Source organism: Phaenicophaeus curvirostris, chromosome Z (genome assembly GCF_032191515.1).
Source record: "Phaenicophaeus curvirostris isolate KB17595 chromosome Z, BPBGC_Pcur_1.0, whole genome shotgun sequence".
In the NCBI taxonomy this organism is placed as follows: Eukaryota; Metazoa; Chordata; class Aves; order Cuculiformes; family Cuculidae; genus Phaenicophaeus; species Phaenicophaeus curvirostris.
This window is the reverse complement of record NC_091431.1, coordinates 53,856,097-53,878,662: the sequence shown is the minus strand read 5'-3', so window position 1 is coordinate 53,878,662 and position 22,566 is coordinate 53,856,097. Positions and strand designations below refer to the sequence as shown.

At 36.1% G+C, this 22,566-nt stretch overlaps 1 protein-coding gene across 6 annotated transcripts in view; it reads right to left on the bottom strand.

Annotated features, from left to right (window-relative positions):
- Positions 1–22,566, bottom strand: part of ADAMTS6 (ADAM metallopeptidase with thrombospondin type 1 motif 6) — a 143,307-nt gene that overhangs the window by 54,493 nt on the left and 66,248 nt on the right. For all 6 annotated transcript variants that reach the window (XM_069879852.1, XM_069879855.1, XM_069879856.1 and 3 more), the window contains 2 exons: positions 14,097–14,243; positions 6,382–6,523 (listed from right to left, as the gene is read on the bottom strand). In XM_069879852.1, coding sequence (XP_069735953.1) covers positions 6,382–6,523; positions 14,097–14,243 — 289 coding nt within the window. The remainder of the gene's footprint in view (positions 1–6,381; positions 6,524–14,096; positions 14,244–22,566) is intronic.

The window sequence follows — 22,566 nt, the reverse complement described above, 5'->3', positions numbered from 1 at the left end:
ACGTATTTCATCTTTCTGAAAACCACATTCCAGTATCCAGAACCTCACTATTGCTCCTGCTGTCACCTAATGCACTCCACCTGCTCTGATCAGCAGCTTCCCCATGCACATTTTAAATGCTTTTGTAACATCCAGGTAGCTATGTCTCTTGTGAAAGAGAAAGAGAAAAAGAAGGAGAAAGAGGGGTTGGGGACAAGACAGTCCTAGGAAGGAAGGAAGGGGATGTGGGAACTTGATACAAAAAGCATTTAAAGCTACTTTTTTTTTAATTGACTATATACATCCTAAACCTTTTTTTAAAAAAAAAGAGGGAATAAAATTTCCTTTATGGATAAAGCTGACAGTGCTTCAACTGCCCTTAATGAAGGCACAATCATGTAAGTCCTTACAGAAGAAAGCTTGAAGCTTTAATCCTGCTGAATTCAAAAGGCCTGCACAATAGTATTGAGAGGCTTTGCATTTGACCAGCAAGACCTTATGAAATAAAAAATAATGGAAAGCTTGATAAAAATGACAGAGTATAAAACCAGGATCTTCAATTCCTCTCTTTGTCTACACATACTTTTACTATCAAGTTGTGAGTAACATAGTACAAGAAAAAAGAAGTACAAAGCTACTTAGGCATGGCATGACGTATGAAGATGGGGGAAAAGTAACTCACTGAAAAATTACTTCTAAGTCCTATGTGCAGATTCAAATGTATGCACAATCTTACTCAAAGCATCAACAAGTGAGGGAACAAAAGTGGTTCTGATGCAAAGATATGCAAGTAGTTTCTCTGCCTTTTCTTCTGAAAAAACAGCTTCCAGAATCTGCTTGCACCTTCCTATAAAAACCCTACATTGAGCTTAATACTTCTGTTTACTTAAGTGGAGTGTTGAAAAGTGGAGTGATGAAACACACCAGTGTTTCATGAAAAAGGTGACAGCTTCAGGAAGTGACAATTCACTAACATTAAAGTTTGTATCACCTGACTACAAGCATCAATTTTAATGCAGGCTATTTTGCCCCAGAAGAAATATTGTAGAAAAGTTCTGCGTAGCAATTTGTTTACTCTCTTGGATTTAACAGTCAGTTGACCAATGCTATTTTGTCTTCACTGTTACTAACTCAGTTATCTGTCTCTGAACTGGAATGAGGGAAACTAGGAAGCAGTGGTGGTATGACAGCTGTATTTCCGTTGTCAGTATTTTCCCAGCAACTTTCCATTAATGGTAATTAGCTTTATGGCCACTCCCCATAAATCATTAAAAACTTCCTAGACACACCTTATACAAGCGAGCTATTGAATGCAGCAGGAAAACTCCTTATCCTAGGACTATATCTTGATTCTATCTATTTACAAGCACTAAGTTCATAGTTTGACTTCTATCTGTCCTCCGAAATACACTAACAAAATGTGAACAAAAACTGTTTTTTGAATTTAAAGCTATTTTCATTGGCAAACAATCTGGAGAACTTAATTGCAAACATAAGGCCATGACAAAGAAGAGAGCTACCTGTCATCTCCTAAAGTACCTTACCTGATGTGTTAAACTCTAGCGTGAAATACAAAGACTGGTCCTGCTGATTTCAGCAAAGCCATGTATGCAAAGGAAAGGAGAGTTTGTCCCCTTTTCCCCCTACTCAAAGTATTTACTGACACCAGTAATGGTGGAAAAGCATAAAATTAAAGAAATATATATATAAAAGAATTGTGAGGCACTATCTCTGAAACTCCTGCTAGCAGCCAACAGCTTCACAGATCATAAAATGCACCACAGCAATGTCAACCATATGCATAAAGTATTAACTGCTATTAAAATGTCTGAGGTTTTAGCCTCTGTACTAAAAATGTGGGGACCAGCTCTAAAGCAAAGAATTTATTTTCAACCACAAAATCTGTAAGTTACAGTCAAGCATAGTCCAGGTATTATTTAAACTCATAAAACAGAAATTCAAAGTCAAAACAGGAATTCTTTCATGAGTTAACCCAGAGAGAGCCAACAGCCAACTGTTATTAGGCAGATACTCAAAGGTTAAGGAGGTAAGGAGTCAATGAAAAACCTTCTTACACTCACCTTAACAAACTGATTGAAAAATGTTTCTGAACTATCAAGGGAATTGTCATACAAACAAAATGAAGAACTAAGACACAGTTTACAATCAGCAGAAAAGAATTCAGTGCCTCACCCTGGAAGATATAGCATATGCAGTAGCTATATAAATGAACAAGGACTAGCACTGTACCTAATAACCTCAAAATCTCCCACCACTGTGAATCCAGTAAGACACCTGAAGGCATGTACTGCCTTTAGGAAAAAGCTAAGCATCATTATTGTATGGTGAGATTTCATCCATTAGATAATTTGGTTCACTCTAAGTCACAAATTTAACACTCTCCTGAATCTGAATGTGTACCCTAAAAATGAAATATTTTAAGCAGTTTGTGACATTGTCACTTAATACTTTACTCAAAGTATCTATTTCTTCACTTAAATTTTCTAAATTGCCCCTGCATCAGACATGGTCAAAAATACAAGTAAAACAAATAATGCACATGCAACATCAGAAGGACCACATGGTCTCCTTGCTAATGCGTACTTTTATTTTTTTAAGCTCAAAGAGGTAAAGTATCTCTGAGTTCTTGTCTAAACTAATGTGCTGAACAATACCAACAGCCACTATTTGCCACTTTTGCTTGAACAGTTCTGGCCACAAGTGACTAAACAGTTTAATTAGGTCTAGTACTTACAGTATCAAAACAACTACCAAAGAGCTCCTTTTAAGGTCACATTGGCTCATTGTCAGTAAACACACACACAGAAGGCAGAAACTTGCAGTCCCTTAAGCTCTTTTGTTCTGATGTCCTGTTTGAACTATTAAGTTCAAACTATTAAGTTCAAACATCTCTCCATGTATGGAACTTCAAGCTCCTAAGTGAGGAAGGCTTCAGGTACTCGTATGTGCAAAATTCTTTGCAAGACTAGGCCATGATCTATGCTCAAAAGCAACAAGCAGTCTAAAATAAACATACAGAAGGAATGGATGAGGAAATATGGAGAAAAGGCAATGAACACAGCTAAATACAGTTAAAGCTAGATGGTTGAAAGAGGTAATTTTTTTCTAAAGGTTAATAAGACATTATGACAGAATTCCAAAGCAGAAAGAACATGAAGATGTTCCAAGTTACTTTAAAAACACAACTATCTTGACAGCTACATCAGAGCCCAAAGGAGACTTGTAATATTTTGGTCTTTGATTTAAGAGTTCAGCTGCTTCTCTTGTCATGTCTCACCATCACAAATCACTAAAGAAAATCAGCAACAGAAAAAGGCAAATAACATTCTCTGAGATTTCCTTTTGGTATAGAATTTATTTCCTACTTGGTGACTAAACTCTATATTGGAAAATCTGGCCTACCCCTTTGTTAGCAGGCACTTCAAATAAAAAGGGTTAAAAGAAGTGCTAGAAAGAAATTAGTATACAAACTAGGTCCACTGTTAACCAGGAATTTTCACTTTTTCCATCCACAGTTGCATGTGTCTGTTAGAATAAGATCAATGAACTATTAATGGCATCATCATGTGAACAGTACATCAACTAGGAATATCCAATGCAATAACTGTTTACTTTTGATAATTAAAGACTTGAGCAGAATATTCAACTTAGTTTTTCCTGGCATTTAGATCTAGTACTACTACTCAGTTCTAAAAACACTTTCATATGAAAATAGGTCTTTCTTGCGTGGATATTTTCCATCTTCACCATCAGCTTCCAAAGAAAATTTTTTTTCCCCTCTTCAAAATTATCACTTGAAATCTCTATGCTCATAATCATCATGATTTCAGAGCATTCTGGCCATGGCAGATAATATTTTTAAATGCAGAAGCTATTTTAAAGTACACAATTTCTTAGAGTCGTTATTACCAGACTTCTACAATAACTTATTATATTAACGCATGCAGTCTGAAGTCCATTATTAAAATACGTTTCTTTTTTTCTGAGACACTTACAAGTTAGGCTAACATTGATGGCACACTGATGCAATACAATAAAATACACAAATACAGTCTGGGCAGAAAAAGGATTGAGAGCAGCCCTGAATAGAAGGATTTAAGGGTGCTGGTGGATGAGAAGCTCAACATGAGCCAGCAACATGTGTTTGCAGCCCAGAAAGCTAACCATATCCAAGGCTACATCAGAAGTGTGGGTTGCATCAGAATAACCATGACAACAGTTCAAGGGAGGTGATTCTTCCCCTCTACTCCGCTCTCGTGAAACCCCACCTGGAGCACTGCGTTCAGTTCTGGAGCCCTCAACACAGGAAGGACATGGATCTGTCAGAGCAAGACGAGAGGAGAGCCACAAAGATGATCAGAGGGCTGGAGCACCTCCCGTACAAGGACAGGCTGAGAGAGCTGGCGTTGTTCAGCCCAGAGAAGAGAAGGTTCCAGGGAGGCCTTGTAGCAACCTTCTAGCATTTAAAGGAGGCCTAAAGGAAAGTTGAGGAGGGACTCCTAATCAGGGAGTGTAGTGATGGGATGAGGAGTAATGGTTTTAGGCTGAAAGAGCGTACATTTAGATTAGATATTAGGAAGAAAGTTTTAACTGTGAGGGTGGTGAAGCATTGGCACATGCTGCCCAGAGAAGTCGCGGCAGCCTCATCCCTGGAGGTGTTCAAGGCCAGGCTGGAGGAGGTTTTGAGCAACCTGACCTAGTGAAAGGTGTGTGTCCCTACCCATGGCAAGTGCTGTGGAACTGGATGATCTTTAAAGTCCCTTCCAACTCCAACCATCCTATGATTCTAAGATTCTATGATTCTGTATCTATTCAGACGACTGGTAATGTCACATTAAGAAGTAACAACTTCTACTAACTCAGTTAAGCATTGACGTCTTTTTTTGTAACTGCAAGGGAACTAAAAAAAAATTTTAAACAATTTAAAACAGTAAGAAAGTGGAAGGCAGAAAGCCAAGATTTCCTACACATTTTCATTACTTTCAATTGTTTGTGGTTTAGAATCTGGTTTAAGAAAGAAATTGTACTGTGCTGTGTGATCATCACAACAATGACTACAGACTTTAACATTGCTTGAAAAAATAACATATATGTGGAAAAGCCAGGTTTTGCACATTATTAACTTTCCAGTTTAATTTAAAACACAGTATATCTCCAAAGGTGTACTATAAATCATGGATTAAATACCCGTGGATTTCCTTATAAGAGTGTGTGGTGAAGAAATATAAGAAAAAAATAAAATGTATGACTTAGATGTAGGAACAGGAAATAAGACTCTTAAAAAACAGTTGTCAGAAGTGAGAACTTAAAGAGGAACAATAAAGCCCAAAAGAAGTTTGATAAGGGAACAGGAGTAGAAGACCCAGTGAGCTAGTCAGCCAGCTACATACAGCTTTTAATTCCTTCCCACAATGTGATCTGCCAAAGAGGCATCCCAAGAATAGTATTGTATTTATCACCCTATGGTTATTAAAAATGGACTTTCTTGTAGCTAGCTTTTAAAGAAGTAAATAGAGTATAAATTTAATGATTACATTGTTTTATTTGAATAATCAAAAAATTAAATTAATATTAAAAATATTTAAACAACTAGATACATTTTCAAGGTTTAATTTAGTGTCAGCTGATTATTTGATGAAAAGCACAGCAAAATGCAATCTTCTACTATGTACGCAAGTATTCATAAATTATTGCATAATAGCCTAAGTGTGCACGTTTTTATTTCTACTGTAAATTTATTTACCTTAATTATTGCACACTAGTATTTGCATCCATATATTTGCTAGTACTTAGCTATTCAGTGTTCTATTTAACATCATATTCCTCTGTTCCCATAATGGTAATTCATCTTTCCAAGAAGAGATCTGAACAATGTGAGAAACAATAAACTCAATACTGGGAGGAGAGAAAAAAAAAAAAAGAAAACCAGACCTGACAAATCAATACTAAGTACAAAAGTAATTTCAAAATGTAGCTTTAAATTGAAAAGTTAAAGCCAACACAACAGGTTTCATGTCTCAAGATCAACATAACATGAACCTGAACTTATTTAACAGAAATCTGGGAAAATTCTGTAGCACACTTTACAAGGAGCAGGATTAAGTGTTCTGGGTTCCTTTTTTTCCCTAAAATTAAAGAATTAAAGAATGCTTTCCCCAGCTCATTGTCCCCCCCACATTTTAGTGTTCAGTATACACAAATGACTCAAGCAAAAGATGCAGCATAAGGATTAAAATGTACCCTTTGCTTACATATGATGGCACCAGACATACTACCAGACATCTATAACCCACTACTGCATCTAACTAAAGATTTATGTTATAAAGGAATATATACAAATGACTAAGCAGAACACTCAGCATAAGTATTAAGACTTCTTACCCCATATTTACATTGGCGGGATGTTGCTCCATGCTGGAAGCGACACTGTTCATCAGCATCATACACCTGACCTGGGGCCACAGCTGGATAAAGAAAGTCACGCTTGGGAGGCTCATTATCAAGGCAAGTACCACGGCCCGAACTGTTCAACATAAAGGACCAAATCAATTAGGAATTCTACTGACTGTAAAGCACAGTAATGATATCATGTATCTAGTTCTTACTTTTAACATCATTGGGTGTGAAACTAACATGATGACAATAAACAAACAGTAAGATGGTACACCCATAGTGAAAAGGAATTAGAGGGACTTGAGATTAAAATAATTTTTCATCATTATTATTATTAACAAAAATGCTTATTTTAAATTGTGAAATAGATTCCGTATACTATCCTTTTTTAAAGTGAGATAATTTCTGAGCCACACAAGACTGATTTTCATATTTTTTTTAATATTCCTACTTGTTTTCACTACAGAATAGCTACATTTGGACATAGAATGAAAAATAAATTAAGCAAATGGAAGAAATTCAGTTTACAATTCTTAACGATCCTTCTGATCCTTCATAAGGCTAAGTACAATGCTATAGATATGAGCAGCTCAACTGGTTAAATAAAACATGTAAATTTCAATATGACCAAATGTTTAAAGGATTAGGACCACAACATGCATGTTTTTCTTGCATTTGAGTGAACAAAATAATTACAGTGGTGAAAGTTCCGCAGAATCTTCACATTTACCTGTACTAGCTAGGGTAAGTGAAAAAATGTAGATGGATCCAAGATCTCTTCTACAGTATCAATAATAATCAAGCTTCAAAATTTCAAGTCAGACCTAAGATCATCATCTTTGAAAACTTTAATATTTTCTTCTTCTACATTCACTGCTTTGTTTGGTGGTTGGTGGGCTATTTTTGCAAAATATGCTCATATTCAACCACAATATTTTAGTGCAGTGGAATAAATAACAAAGAAAGCCAAATGCAGACAGCGTTCTGTTTAGAAAACTTTGTATTTTCGTAAATATAATCATTTGTTTTATTTAGTCAGTGTGAATAATAAAAGGACAGATGCTTTCATTTCACATGTGAACGTGAAGATTTTTAAAGAATTTTTATGCCAACACTTTGAATTTTTTTCCAACATTCCTACAAATTTTGCCAGCACTTATGATATTTTTCCCCCCAAATCTTTTCCATGCATCTTGCCAAAGGAACATAATTCCAGAAATAAATGTTCAACACTACCTTTTGTGATCTCAAATTCTCTATACTTTTCATCTGCAGATAAAAAAAAGTGCAAAAGGCCTCCCTAAACTACATATTTTATGTAGTCATTTAAACCCTATTTTATTTAATTATTTCAAATACTACAATAAGACCCCTTGGGAAAACAAAGAAACAACTGCTGACCATTTCAGAAGAAGGCAAACTAAGGCAACAAAGTGGTAAATACAGAAAAAAATATATAATATTCCATTACTAATCTCAAAGGATTCAGTGTAATTCACCTACACACACACGCATGCGCATACCGCTCCTCTCCTCAGCTGAAATCTTCCTTTATACTACCAACTGTGTGGTTCTGGCATGAAAAACAAATGTACTTAACCCTTCATTCCAGTTTTATTGCAAGCACATATATTTTCTAATAGTATAAGCTGGGAACCTATCCTACATTCCTTTGAAATAGTTCAGTGTTGTGTTTTGCATGTATGAGGAGTACATGTTAGTAATTCCAATACATAAATAACTCAAATACAATCTAATTTTCTACATTGTCTGGATCAAGCTGCAGATAGGAACTTTGCTTAAACAAACAGTGGGAATTTTAGCATTTGACATCAGCTTGAGCTAACATGGCATACGATAGGAACATTTCCATAAATTCCAACCGTGCAGAGTTTGGTCTGTAAATCATGATCCTGTAATCACATAGACAAGAGCACTGCATTTAAAAACCGTCATTACCTTTGGTGACTCTCTCCGTAGGTATATGTACCCCTGCACACGTTAGATTACAGAAGCAATTCTAAATCTTTAAATTCACCATACTTGTAACTTAAAAGTCTATACCTGTTATACAAAAAAATACATTTGCAGAAATGGAAATCTTTCTAGAAAATACAAAAATATGCCTCTTCTGTCTAATGACTGGATCTTCACCAAAATGGAACACTGTTGTAGGAGTAAGTAAAGCAAGAAAGTTACGAATAAACAGTCAGTAACCCACTAGCTACATCATACCACCACCTTTCGGACTGAAAGTTCATTTCTCTCTTTCCCTCTGCTTCAGTTCTACAATTTCTCTCAAGCAGTTGAACAAAATTGGCATTATTTACAAATTTCACCTGAGAACCTGATACTGTATGATGTGGACAGGAGTATTTTGGAAAATAAACAGCATGTATTATCAAACCTATTAATAAAACTTGGGACTTTCCGTTGATAATGAACAGTATTACCAAAGCTGTGCAAAGAATGAATACAGGCTGAGGACCACATAACCTTTCCAGACAACTTCTACTGGACTCAAGAATGTTGTAGTAGTGCTCTTGAGCATATGTCCTTGTTCCTCTCTAACAGTTATTTTCAATAAGGTCTATGAAAGTGAAAAAAGTCCTTTGTGTAAGTGTAAAAAAAAATACATCCCTGCAGAGCACTTATAATTTTTTAACAGGGAGTGGATAAATCTTTAAAGTATACAGCACAGAGATGATCACAAACTCATCCTTACACACTGTTTACTACTAAGATACTACTAGTACTCAAAGACTTTCTCATTTTCCTATTTTTAGGTTAATTTAATGAGGTTTTATGGGACAAAGTGGGACTGGTTTCAGTTATAAAACAGATAAGCTTGATATAATTTCATCCCAATATTCCAGTGCAGTGTCTTAAAAGATTCGTGTAAAACACTCTATTATAGAATTTAAACATTGTTTTGTATTTTAATATCACAGGAAAGCAAATTAATCTTCTGTTTGGAAAGACATCAGGGAGACTATGGTATTCCCTTAAAGCCTAAGGTCTCAGACATACTATCACTGCTAAATGCTTGATCAAAGTAACTGCAAACAGGGATTCAATGTTAGAACCTTTACAGACTGAATAATGCAAAACTGAAGATCATCACTTCTGTACAGACATTGGTGTTGTATCTATGGCTAAAAAAGCATAGAAGTAGACCTTCATGGGTTTATGCTTTTATTACAGTAACTATTCCCAAGTATCTCAGTAACACGCACAGTACAACACAACTCCTTCAGCAGTTGAAGAAAATATCCCAGAACATTGGCATTGAGAGTAAGTTTTGAATGTTACCAAATTGGATCATTTATAAAATTATGTGGACTGTAATGCAAGCTATGATCATCAATCATAAATTAAATATATTATAAATATTTGTAATTATCTGTTAAAGCTAAACAACCATGTGCATAAATATATGGATAGTGTACATAACACTTCCCTTAATTCTGTTAACAAACAACCCATAAGTTATGGGAAAAAAACAACAGTAAAATTCACTAATAATAAATTTGTGGGTCATATATATCTTCATATACATACATAGATACACACTGCACAGAATTAAATCTATACTAATTGTTTTTTGGTCACAAACAGTATTTTTAGTCTTGGTTCATTACTCCTACAAACAGATACAACGGGTTTCTACTCCTCTCTCCGGAATCTGTTATCTCACACTGCTTTCAAAACCTTCAGCTCTCAGTGAGTATTTCTCCACTGAGTTCTTTAAACAGTTAGTAAAATTTAAAGCCATGGCAAAGCACTAATGAACAATTCAGTTGATAAACTGAATTCAGTCACTTAACATAAGCGTTATATTGACAGACAACAGCTATTCTATGCTAGAGGGAATGTTTTCCCCACAAAAAAATTGTTTTCTTTGGCCATTTCAGAGCCTGTGCTGTGCTGGCTGGCCATCCTTCTTGAGAGTTCTGATAGACCCGTTAGCATTGCTAACAAAGCAATAGTATTGCTTTGACTTTTTGTCATCCTTTGAGACATATTCTTCACACAAAATAAATTGCCTTCCCTAGTGCCTGACTGAACTGATACCTTCCAAGTGACACTTAATGGCTACTCCTCAGCAGCCTTAGTCTGGAAAATTTTTCTGGGTACAGCTTCAAGAATGTCTTAAGGAGGAGAAGGATTCTACTTTTGAGTGTCATAAAGATGACTTCTGTTTCAAAATGCTTCCACCTGATGATAAAAGGCAATGTGACATGTACACTACAAAACAGCACACAGTGCAAAACTGCTGTAGCAAGGCCAAGCCAAGCTCATAAACTAGTAAATCCCCATTAATCTACCTTACCATATAATACTGTAAAAACGTAATGAGCTTCTACTGAAATTCATTTCAGCCACATTAGCCATGGTAACCCTGCCTAAACTTGCATCCAGGTCCATGACAATAAATCTAAAAGATGTTGTGGTATGTCATGGGCCTCAGATTTCTGCTTGGGTTCTATTCCATCATGTTCTACCTTTCTTTTGAGACATAGCTAAAGGAATTATAAACCAAGTATATTCATACTTCACAGAAAAATACACTTGTCTTCTTGTGTGTAGTCCATGGGGTCCTGTCCCAGCTGTTCTCCCATTCCTGAGCACAAATGAAAAGAAAGGGGGCAAAATCTAATCTACCTGGTATAAACACCTGCTGACATAAATGACAACATCTTTAGGCTTTGCATCTAAAGCTTTAAATCAGCATTTTCCTCATCTGTTGCTAAATTATTAAAAAGTACTACAAAAAAACAGAATCATTTTTCCTGTCTGGATTCGGACTGTTCTGCTCTTCCAGGTGTAGTGAGGGAACTGCTACCACATGAAACTCACTGTTTCTCATTCCTTCTTGGTCACCAATTATTACAGAGAAGTACCTGCTCTTAAAGCTGTTGCGCCTTAAGTAAAGGTGTGAATGGGTAAAAAGAGGCAATCTTGGCTTCTGAGAGCAATTCTGCAGGTATCTCTGTAACTATCTCAACAGCTTGCTACTGAGGAGACAACATCAAAGGCTGGGGAGAAAAACTGAAACTGGAAGAAAAAATCTGCAGTTTTAAAGACTATTCTATTTTATGAAATAATAAAACAATTACTTTAAGAAAAGAAATACAAATTAATTTATAGGACACTAGAACCACAGATACAAAGACACATGGATCTATGATGAACAGATCATGTTTGAAAAATCTGGTATTTTTTAAAATAGATTGCAAAATTAGTAGATGAAGGAGAAGTTATTTTTTGGCTCTTAGTAAGTTATTCCACACAGTATCCTATACACAACTGGAAAATCTATTCATAATTACAATGCATCAAATATTGTTTATCAAAGGTGGCTTTGAAAAAAAAACATCCAGGTTACCAAAATATAACATCCGGGTTACAAAAGTACACCTATAATACTATAAAAGATACTTTATTTTTGGAGCTGCTGGGGGGGGGTTTGGTTTTTTAGCTCAAATATCACCTTATATCTTCACTAATGATTTTTTTTAATGAAATTCACAGGTGGTAGTAATTCAAGCAGAGTTGCAAACACCAGCAATAATTGAGAAGTATCTCAAAAAACCTGAAGAGATTAGAACTAAGGGAAAAGATCCACTAGAGAACTATTCTGGCTTTATGCTAATAGAACTACAGTTTCACTGGCGTCCCACAGACCTGAAAACGAACCTGAACAGTTAACTGGACTTGTTAACATTAAAAAATAAAATAAATAAAAACAAAGTAGAGGAACAACAAGCTAAATGTTTCTAACTGCCAGTAAAAACTTGAAAGATCACTGCATACACCTTATATGAAGAAACAAGAAAGCTTGTCCAGGTTGAAATCTAAACCTGTGCAGGAACATTATGAACAAATGTTCAGCTCTATGGCATTTGCAGCATAACATGAGGCACACAATTTGACCATGTTTCTATCCTTACACCCATAAATAAGAAATGACTTCTTAGCTATCTGTTGAATTATGCCTTCATCAATATGCAACTTACTTTCAGGACAATTACAGGATCAAAATGGAGTTCAGAAGAGAGCAACAAATAGTAGTAAATGAGACAGAGAATAGCAGAACTGTAACAGTAAGAAACAAATCCTGAAATACTACAATAAAATATCCGCATTGCAAGCTAATCATCTGACCTACTAGCTATGAAATAATGTCTCAGAAGAGATGCAAAAGCTGTGTTCTTTGTCATAGGTAAAACTAGGCTGCACGAAATATTAGAAAGACTACTATCGGGAACTGTGTTGAATTAACAGAAATTAATCCTAATGATCGAACGAAACTAGCTTGTATTTATACATATACATAAAATTGTAATGTTAAATGAATATATATATCTCTCTCCTCGGAAAATTAATTTATATTGCGAGAAACCTGTATCACACTTACTTGTAAGGATGTCTTGTTTCATGTGCTTTAGTTTAGACACTCATTTTAATCTCTCAGTACCTACAACTGGTTGGGTGCACAGTTCAGTGGGGTGATACAAAATGCCTTAACCTCACACAGTAACTGAAGAGAAGGGTATTTTTTCCCCTCTGCACACCAACCAACATTAAACGGCTGTCTGCTCACTGACTTTCAAACGCCTCTTCAGACCAATTCAGTGATCCTCTACATTGTGTGGGAATGAACCAACACACTCGAACCAACACAAATTAAAATTATCAGTCTTGATGTGTGCCTTCAGGTAAGATTCAGAATACAGCACCTTATTCTGAGGTCAGATCCCTGAAAGAAGAGGAAAAGCTCATTTTGTTCTTAGCAGTCTCATGGTTGGACCACTTGACTGGTTTAAGTCCATCTCCTAAAATACAGTAAGTGTTTGAATTATTGAATCATCTTTAATGCCTGAACAAATGGTTGCACTGATGACCCTGAATCTACCAACCAACTCCCATTTGTTCCCATAAAGCCCATCTTAAGCCTTTTTAAAAAATTCTGTTATTAATCTGTTCTCAGCAAATTCATAGTTCTGTGTTTGCCTTCCACAACTTAAAATGCATACAAATGCTTCATCACGCATCATATATACCAATGTATACATTGATAAGAGCATATTTTTGAGACTAGCGTATTCTGACTGTTTAAATTTTTTCATACAGAAGTAAAATTTCAGGTAGCAATCTACTTCAGAATTAAAATCACCACATAAGTATAGGTTAGCACAATTTCATGGTGTTAAGATAAATATGTATGCCATCCTCTCCTATAATATTTATATTTTTACCAGTGGCACCAAGGAACATGGATAAAAAGCTACAAAAGTGCATGAAAAGAAAATGGAAAATGAAATGTACAAGGAAGAAGCTACAACCTTGTTCCCTTCATTAGATTCCTCAGCATTATGCAAGGATTTAAAAAAAGCAAAACACTTCACCTCATTCACAAATTCCATTCTTCTCTACTTCTCATCCCCAGATTAATGAAATAACATATGATCAGCACATCAGAATGTTTGAAGAGATTAAATACGAGAACTGTAAGGTAGGAATGGAGCAGAAACTTCTGCCATTACATAGAAAAAGTGCTCTATCAAATAAAAGTGACATGCTATATTTCTGTTTGTTCTAAAATTGTAAACCATTAGAACAGGTCACTGTGTCTCTACTATTTACCCTGAAAGGCATCAATTTTTTGAAAAATCATGATTTTTCTTGAGATTACTTACTCTAAAAAACTGGTGATGTAATCCCGACTGCAGGCTGACCAAGAAAAAGGGTTGGTGTTTGCTGTAATATGAGCTGCCATCAGCTTTGCTGCTTCATGACCTTTGGTCCCACAGGAATTTCCAATTCCATCATGATTCATACCAAAACTGTCCAAAAGAAAAGAAAAGAAACAGCCCATTATTTTTCTAAAGCATCAAACATCTCTTAAAAGTTAATGTCACCTTTACCAAAACCACTTTGGACCTAAAATAATACATGTGGTATAGAAGAACTCTCGTGGAGCATCACGATCAGTGAAGCTCTGTTTCGCTTATTCAGATCTCAGAATACCACTCAAATCTTTTAAAGAAAAACTAACAATATTATTGAAAGATAAATACGGAGCACTTGGTTCTTATTTGGTACCTGGAGAAGGAATATACATTGTGGCAATGGAACTTCGATTAGTAAACACAGACAAACAGAATAGGCGATGCTGCTATAGCAGGACAATACAGTCACACAGCAGCCAATGACAATTCAAGCAGAATGTAGGTTTTGCAATTCACAGGGCCATGCTGTATGAACTCTCCCTCTCAGTATCCACTCACAGAGTGACTTAGAGCCATTCTATTACAGCTCTGCTTTGTCATGGAATCTTGGAATGAAGAAGACTGAAAATGAATAGAAAATACAGTTAAAAACCTCTGGGAGGCACCCGGCAACAGAGATTTCCAGGCAACGAATTAACTAACTTTCAACAAAGATGGCAGGACTCTGGAAAAATAATTATGGCAAATGAATCCTTATGCCTTAGAAATCCTGTGCTAGTGAGGTACACTCTTGCAGCTACTGCCTTTAAACATCACCATCAAATTAAAACTAGGAATAAATTCACAGATTATCTGTTTGAAAAACTTTTACTACAGACTACCTTTAGTTAAATTACTACTGTTATTCCTTAACAATCAACAACTGACTGGCCTGACATAAATGAAGCACCTGAATAGAATATATGCTTTTCTAAAACTCCATTTTCTTAGTCTGCCTTTGATTAATTTCCATTCAATCACTTTGGGGGAAAAACTTACTTCTTTAGATACTAATCTTGGGTCATAGAATCATAGAATAACCAGGTTGGAAGAGACCCACCGGATCATCAAGTCCAACCATTCCTATCAAACACTAAACCATTCCCCTTAGCACCTCATCCACCCGTGCCTTAAATACCTTCAGGGAAGGTGAATCAACCACCTCCCTGGGCAGCCTGTTCCAGTGCCCTATGACCCTTTCTGTGAAGAATTTTTTCCTAATGTCCAGCCTAAACCTCCCCTGGCGGAGCTTGAGGCCATTCCCTCTTGTCCTGTCCCCGGTCACTTGGGAGAAGACGCCAGCACCCTCCTCTCTACAACCTCCTTTCAGGTAGTTGTAGAGAGCAATGAGGTCTCCCCTCAGCCTCCTCTTCTCCAGGCTAAACAACCCCAGCTCTCTCAGCCGTTCCTCATAAGACTTGTTTTCCAGCCCCTTCACCAGCTTCAAAATAATTCCTTCTTCCTAAACATGACACAAGGCTTATGAAATCAAAAGAATAGGTAGTGAGACACATAAGAGGCCTCCCTGACCACAAGATGGAGAAGTAGGTAAAGAGAATACAAAAACTGAGCTGCTGTACACCCAGAGCAGCAAAGCTGTTGCTTCTGGATGTATCATACAAAGAGATCAGGTTCTGGAGTCTTGTGTATTACAAGAGCTGTAAGAACTGACTCCCAGATTTCTTGCCCATCATTCAGGAACACAGATGTCTTGAGGCACTCTGTCTGGATTTTCTAGAAACTGTAAGGACTGAGTGCCAGAAGTTACAAATGGTAATAGAGGCTGACTATTTATCTACTGACAATACCGCTTTGTATCAGTCTGTGCCCCTTTCTTTAGGGAAAACAATTATAGTGGTTTTATATTAACCTGAACATAGTGCTGCAGAATGTGGTATAAAAATGCAAGACCTTCATACTACTCTGCGTTTCAATATACTGGGTACTGTTTTACTTCTTTGGCTGATCTTAATGCCCTGCAAGCACAAGGTATCGTTAACCATTCTTCTCAAACCCCATTAATGACATGCATATAAGAAAAGGAAGATCAGTGAATGATAGATGTTTCTTATACGCTGGGGAAGGACTTCATCTTCAAAAACATATCATTTCCTTGCCTATGGAATACCTACTCTGGAGCAATGCCTGCAAGTACTTAGTTCAGTGTACGGTATCACGTAAATGCAGGAAGCCACATGCTATATTACACATGGGAAAAGTCTGACTGACACCTTAGGTTATTTTATATATGTATGTAATTACATATATCATAGTATGTTCAAGGCCAGGCTGGTTGAAGCTTTGAGCCACCTGGTCAAGTGGAAGGTGTCCCTGTCCATGGCAGCAGGGTTGGAAGTGGATGACCTTTAAGGTTACTTCCAACCCAAACCATTCTGATTCTGTGCTTGTCAAATGAAGTATGACACTAGTGTAGGAAAAAACACAGCTTTGAAGACAACTTATCTGAGCAATATATGTATTATAATGAAACTTTCAGGCCAGTGTTAACTAGTACGATGAGTCTTCTATATAAATATATATTTTGAGAGGGAAGAATTCAGGTGTTCAATGCAACAAACTGAACCAGAATTTTACAATGAAACATATACTTCACTGACACAATTCTCAACTGCCATAATTTCCTAGAATTGGGGCTACTTCAAACAGAAATATTTCCTTTTAAATAGTCTCTGTATGATTTCTTAAAACATAAAATTTTAATTTTTAATAATCTATATATTGGACTCCTTTACAGAAGTGGGCATTTGGGTATATGAGAAAGAGTTGAATTGGATCATGCTGACTATAGTAGATATCCAGCTTATCCATAGTTACTGTACATCACTTCTTTGACAAAAGGAAGACTTCAACTTTATGAGAAATGAAATTTCTATCTTTTGGGTGTATAAAAAAAATTTAAAAATTAAATTTTGCAGTTTAGCACCTTACCTTCTACCAGCTCTCCTTGTAAAAAAAAGATGATGTTGCTGACAGTGGCAGTGGTATGCCTGACAAAAAGCACGTCTGTAAATAAAAGCTGTGATTCCTGACGCACACAGGCACTCACAGAGTCACAGAATCACAAGGTTGGAAAAGACGTCCAGGATCACTGAGTCCAACCATTCCTATCAACCACTAAACCATGCCCCCAAGCACCTCATCTACCCAATACCTCCAGGGAAGGTGACTCAACCACCTCCCTGGACAGCCTGTTCCAGTGTCCAATGACTCTTTCTGTGAAAAATCAATGCCTTTCATGAGCTGATGGCATTCTCATTTTTAATAAATATTAATTCCCCTAATTCATCTTTTCCCTTCCAAGAAGGCCCTTCTACTTGCCTCTGCTTCTGATTTAGGAAGTAACTGATCATTAGGCCCAGGAAATTTTTTCTGATGCTTGGAAAGCAGTTTTGCTTTGTATTGTTGTCTATTTCCAAAGATGATACTGGCAGCACACCATCATAACTCAGTAATTTGCACTTGTATGGCCAGGATTGCAGATGAAAACGCCCTCAAAGTACAAGTTTTATTCACGTTGATTATATTTGGCCATCATTACATTAAAGATGTGTCTTTTACAAAAGCATGTTTGCATCTATATTGGGGTAGGAAGGCAAGAAAGAAAGGAAGGAACATAATATACTCTTAGTGGAGCCACTACTACAATTTAGTTGCCTTTTTCAAACTCACTAAACTATGCAGACTATACTTCTTTCAAGATGCAGACTATACTTCTTTCACTGGCTTAAAGAGCCTGTGTAAAGCTACTAGCAGAAGTCTGTCTTTAAAAGAATAGCCAAATGAGTGAGGATAGAGTGGAAGATCTTCCCAAGTGATGCGTTTTTTCTATGAAAAACCTACCATCTCAAGAAAAAATGTTTAATACAGTAGCTCTTTTTTTCAAACCTCAAAAATCACAGGGGAGATAACTAGTCTCAGCTGCACTGAACAAAACAGCGATAACCAAAACCCTGGAGTACAAGCAGAGGGAAGGATGGGAATCTGAGCTTCTCATCTTCTGTTCCTTTATCTTGTGAAGGAACAACACTGCAGGTCACTACAACTTCATTTGTATTTAGATGAGATTACTGATCTGTTGAGCAGTTCTAAACTATGATGGTTATAGTTGCCAAAACATTTTCTGCTGACATATCTGAAATGACAGCAGTTATTTTTGTGATACAGCCAGGATGCTTTCATCCTGACTTATTATCCAAACACTTCAGATTCAGAGAAGACAGATCCAAACCAGACTGAATACTCCTCAATAGTGTTCACTGAGGTCTATTTTGTATACCATCTACTTTCATTGCACTGAAGTTATCAGGAATGTGTTGCTCAAGTCAACTGCTTTTTCTCATTAACAATCAACTATCTCTGTATTCCAACTGTAGCACTAGTCATAGATATATCAAACCATACTCTGGCTTTCTTATGGTCTGGAACATTCAGAACTGCAGAAAACGCTATTGTTTCCTTTTGTTAAATACAACAGGGTATGTTCACTATTCAGTCACTCACTGGTTCATGAGTTATATGAATCTGACCTAATACTTCTAAAGCAGTGGCTTTTTTATTTGCTCTGCCACTTGCTTAACAGTATAAGGAAGAAGCAAACCAGAAACCAAGAATCCTGAGTCAAGTGAGGAGTCAACGTTAAAGGAACACAAGAGAGAGAAATACTGTAAAATCAAGCACTTGATCTTCTTGTTCATTACCATTTACAGCTGCCTAACAACATGTAACCCTTCAGAAAAAAACCCTTTCTTTCCAAGACAGAAAAGAAACTTTCACCTTAAGAAGTTTTTACTACACTAATTTTTTGCACAAGGAGGTGTTTAAAAAGCAGGTAGTTGAAGTGCTTGGGGACATGATTTAGTAGTAGACAGGGACAGTTGGAGCTGATGATCTCTAAGTTCGATTCCAATCTAATGACTCTATGATTTTCAAGCTAAGTATCTTGACCCAGAAACACTGCTAGAACTTCTTACAGTGCCAGAGCCTGTTAGTCAGACACACTGCTCAAAACGTTTACAGACAATTAAATAAAGGACAGGAAAGGATCATGAAAAGCACCAGTCACAAACACTTGAAAGATTTCTAAACCTCTACTACAGTAAGAAGATGCAAAGACATGCTTGAACAAGTATTGTTGTGTTAGATATAAGACCTAAAGGGTAAATTATAATTTGCTTGTAAAAAATACCAATTTCATTAGATACCAAATTTTTCATGAACTTCATATTAATTTTTTGGAGTATGCTGTCCTTATTCTCATAATTATAAAATTTCACTTATATCTATATATGTTTTTCATGAAGCTTACAATATCTATTTACAGTCTACATTGAAAAAATAAGAAAGTTGTCAGCTTCCCTATATCTGTGAATGCTACTGAAGCTTTAAATTGCCTTTTTTTAGTGATGTTAAAACATGTACAAGAAGGGAAGAAAGGAAAAACAAGCATGTTTCAGTATTATTTCCTTCAACAAAAAGTGCATGAATGTGAACACAAATTACTATTAAAGAATAAAAGATATTTTTTCCCTTACAATAACAGACCTATGAGCTACATATAACAAAGTGCAAGTTCAGCGTGGACATACATGGTAATTTTCTCGTGTCCACTAGCAGTGAAATATTTGTCAATTCATAGAATGATACTGTAAATTTTTGGAGAACATATAATCGTTATATTTTATGGTTTTATAGTAATAGGAATTCAGCACTTTTTCTTTATTTTTTCAACCACATTCCCCATACTACGTCATAGGAGAAAGTTCTCCTCTTTATACACAGGCCTCCATGTATTTCTAGCCAATGTTACAAAAGTACTGGTTCTAGCTTCATAACAACAGGCAAATTGCAACACATCCTTAAGTAACATTATGAATAAAAGAAAAACTATTTTAAAACTATGATCTTGAAAACTCAGTTTATTTTAATTTAGGATCACAAACATTAGTACACCGCACTGACATTGAACTGCTAACATCAAGGGAAGAATCACGGTTAAGTAACTTCACTTTCTATTTCTATGATTGAATGTGGACTTCAACCTTAGCTGCTGATTTCCCACATTTGGATATCAGTATGTGTTTTGGAGCATCCCTAATCCTGTACTGTGAAGTAATGCAGAATTTAAGACTTTGACTTTAGTGAAACACATTACTTCCCTGTAAAATTTGGGAAACAAATTAATTGAATAATGGTTACTTTATAACAAGCATATCTGCCAAGAACATAAATGTAATTTTTGTACACTTTTATTATAATATTTTACTCATTTACCTCCTAAGTGTTATTCTTCTCTGAGTTATGGCTGATGATCAAATACTCCATCAAATACAGTTTTTATATATTAGCATAATTTACTATTCAATAATGTATGAAGCTCTTAAAAGCACAGCAAATTCTAGTTCACTAAAAAAAACCGCAGCCTGTTCAGAAACCTGAACTTTCTAATGGTAAAATAACAGACTCCTATGGGAATATTAGAAAAAGCAGAGCACAAACTTTTCCTCCTGGTTTACACTGCTACAGATATCTAGGTTCCATACCACAAGAGTAATATCAAGTAAGGTTTGTGTGCTACACAAACCCAGAGTATGAAAGCCTCAGGTCTCTACACTGTAAGTCAAAGTGGAAGGTATCGGCTTTAACCAGAAAGCAAACTTCTGACCTCAGACTTCCTTTAGAAATTCATGATGCTCTGAAGGTTATTATGACCTTCTTCTTCACTCTTATTTATTCTTCATACATTTCTGTTAAGACCTGTGAAGTATTATTACATTCCTTTTCCTTGATTAGAATGTTAGACAAACTATTTTAGTAAATTCTAAACTTCAAATAATTTCACAGCTATTTAGACACAAGCCTTTTTCATAGCATAAATACAAATGTCACAGAAACCATAATTGTTTTTCCAGCCTTATGCTTATGACATTTCATTTCATATGCACAAAACATTAAAATTGAAGTCCAACTGAAAACTTTTTTAAAGAGGCTGCATGCTTTTATGCCTGCAATATGAAAAAGACAGACATAGAATAATGTTCCTTCAACAAACAAGACAGAGGCAGGGGGTGAGGAGTACGGATGGGCCAGAAAAGAGAGCGAGAACATGGTTATGTACGGTCTTACATGGCTTCTCCAGCCAAAAACTGGCCACATTTTCGTTTGGTTTTTTTAACTAAAAAAATTACTTAAACTGTCCTTAAAAAGCTTAGGCAATGCTCTCAGTCAGTCACTGGCATCTAGAAGGACCCTAGCCATCTAGCAGGGACAAACATTACTTGTTCTGGGTGGCATTGAGGTGTGCATACACTGTAGATATGAGACACTTTGTCAGCCCTGCTGTAACTGAAGATAGAAAACATCATCATTGTAGTTATATATGGTTGGACTCGATGATCGAGTGGGTCTCTTCCAACCTGGTTATTCTGTGATTCTATGATTCTATAACAATGGTGACAGCATCAACTTGAGATCTATTCGTGGGAGAGCTGGCAAGAGATGGTGTAGCCACAATTCTTCACAGCTGTGTTTTCAACTATTCTGGAAAGCTATTCTGAAGTTTGGTATATGTTCCCCTATTAATTCTGATTGGAATACTTTCCTTCTTATTGTACAACACATACCTTCCTTGACATGCATTTCTCCTAGAAAATATCTCATTTCAACACCGGTCCTACAATGCAGCTGAAGTTGACTCACTGATCACTGAAGAACGAGGAAAAAGACAAACAGCTTCAGAAAGTACCTCTTGGGCTTCCTAGATCAGAAATTTCTAATCCATCACTGAAGACCAAATTTCTTAAATGGTAGAAGAGGTATTTATGCTATTTTTCTGCTTTGCATGCAGACTAAATAAAGACTTCTACAGACGTGCTAAAATTGTAGGCACATTTTAGCTGTATGAACCATTTCAGAACCAAATATATGCTTGAAAATATTGTTGTTGTTCATCTTTAAGCTAATTAACTCCATCTGACAATAACCTATTTTCTTATTATTTCTTACATATTTTATCAAGATATGACAGCTGCACACCTCTGAATTTTAATTCGTCTTCTGTAAGTCTATAGAGTCTATAATCTTTTATAAGAGTATTCTGACTTTTCAGAAATTACTAGACACCAGCATCTTCTCCCTGTTGCCTCAACAGCTCTGTCATTAGTAAATTGTTTTCTTACTCCAAGTTTTATGGGCAGGTCTCTGTTCTAAGCCTACTCCACTAAGCTTATGTTCTGACATTTCCTTTTTTTCCCTTCCCTTTTATTGTAGTTGTTCCTTTTCACTTTGTTATTTACTTTCTGGATCTCAGCTAATTCCATAGGACTGCAACAATGAATTGCACAATGCCTTTCTTTTAGGGATATACCCCTGTCAATGGGAA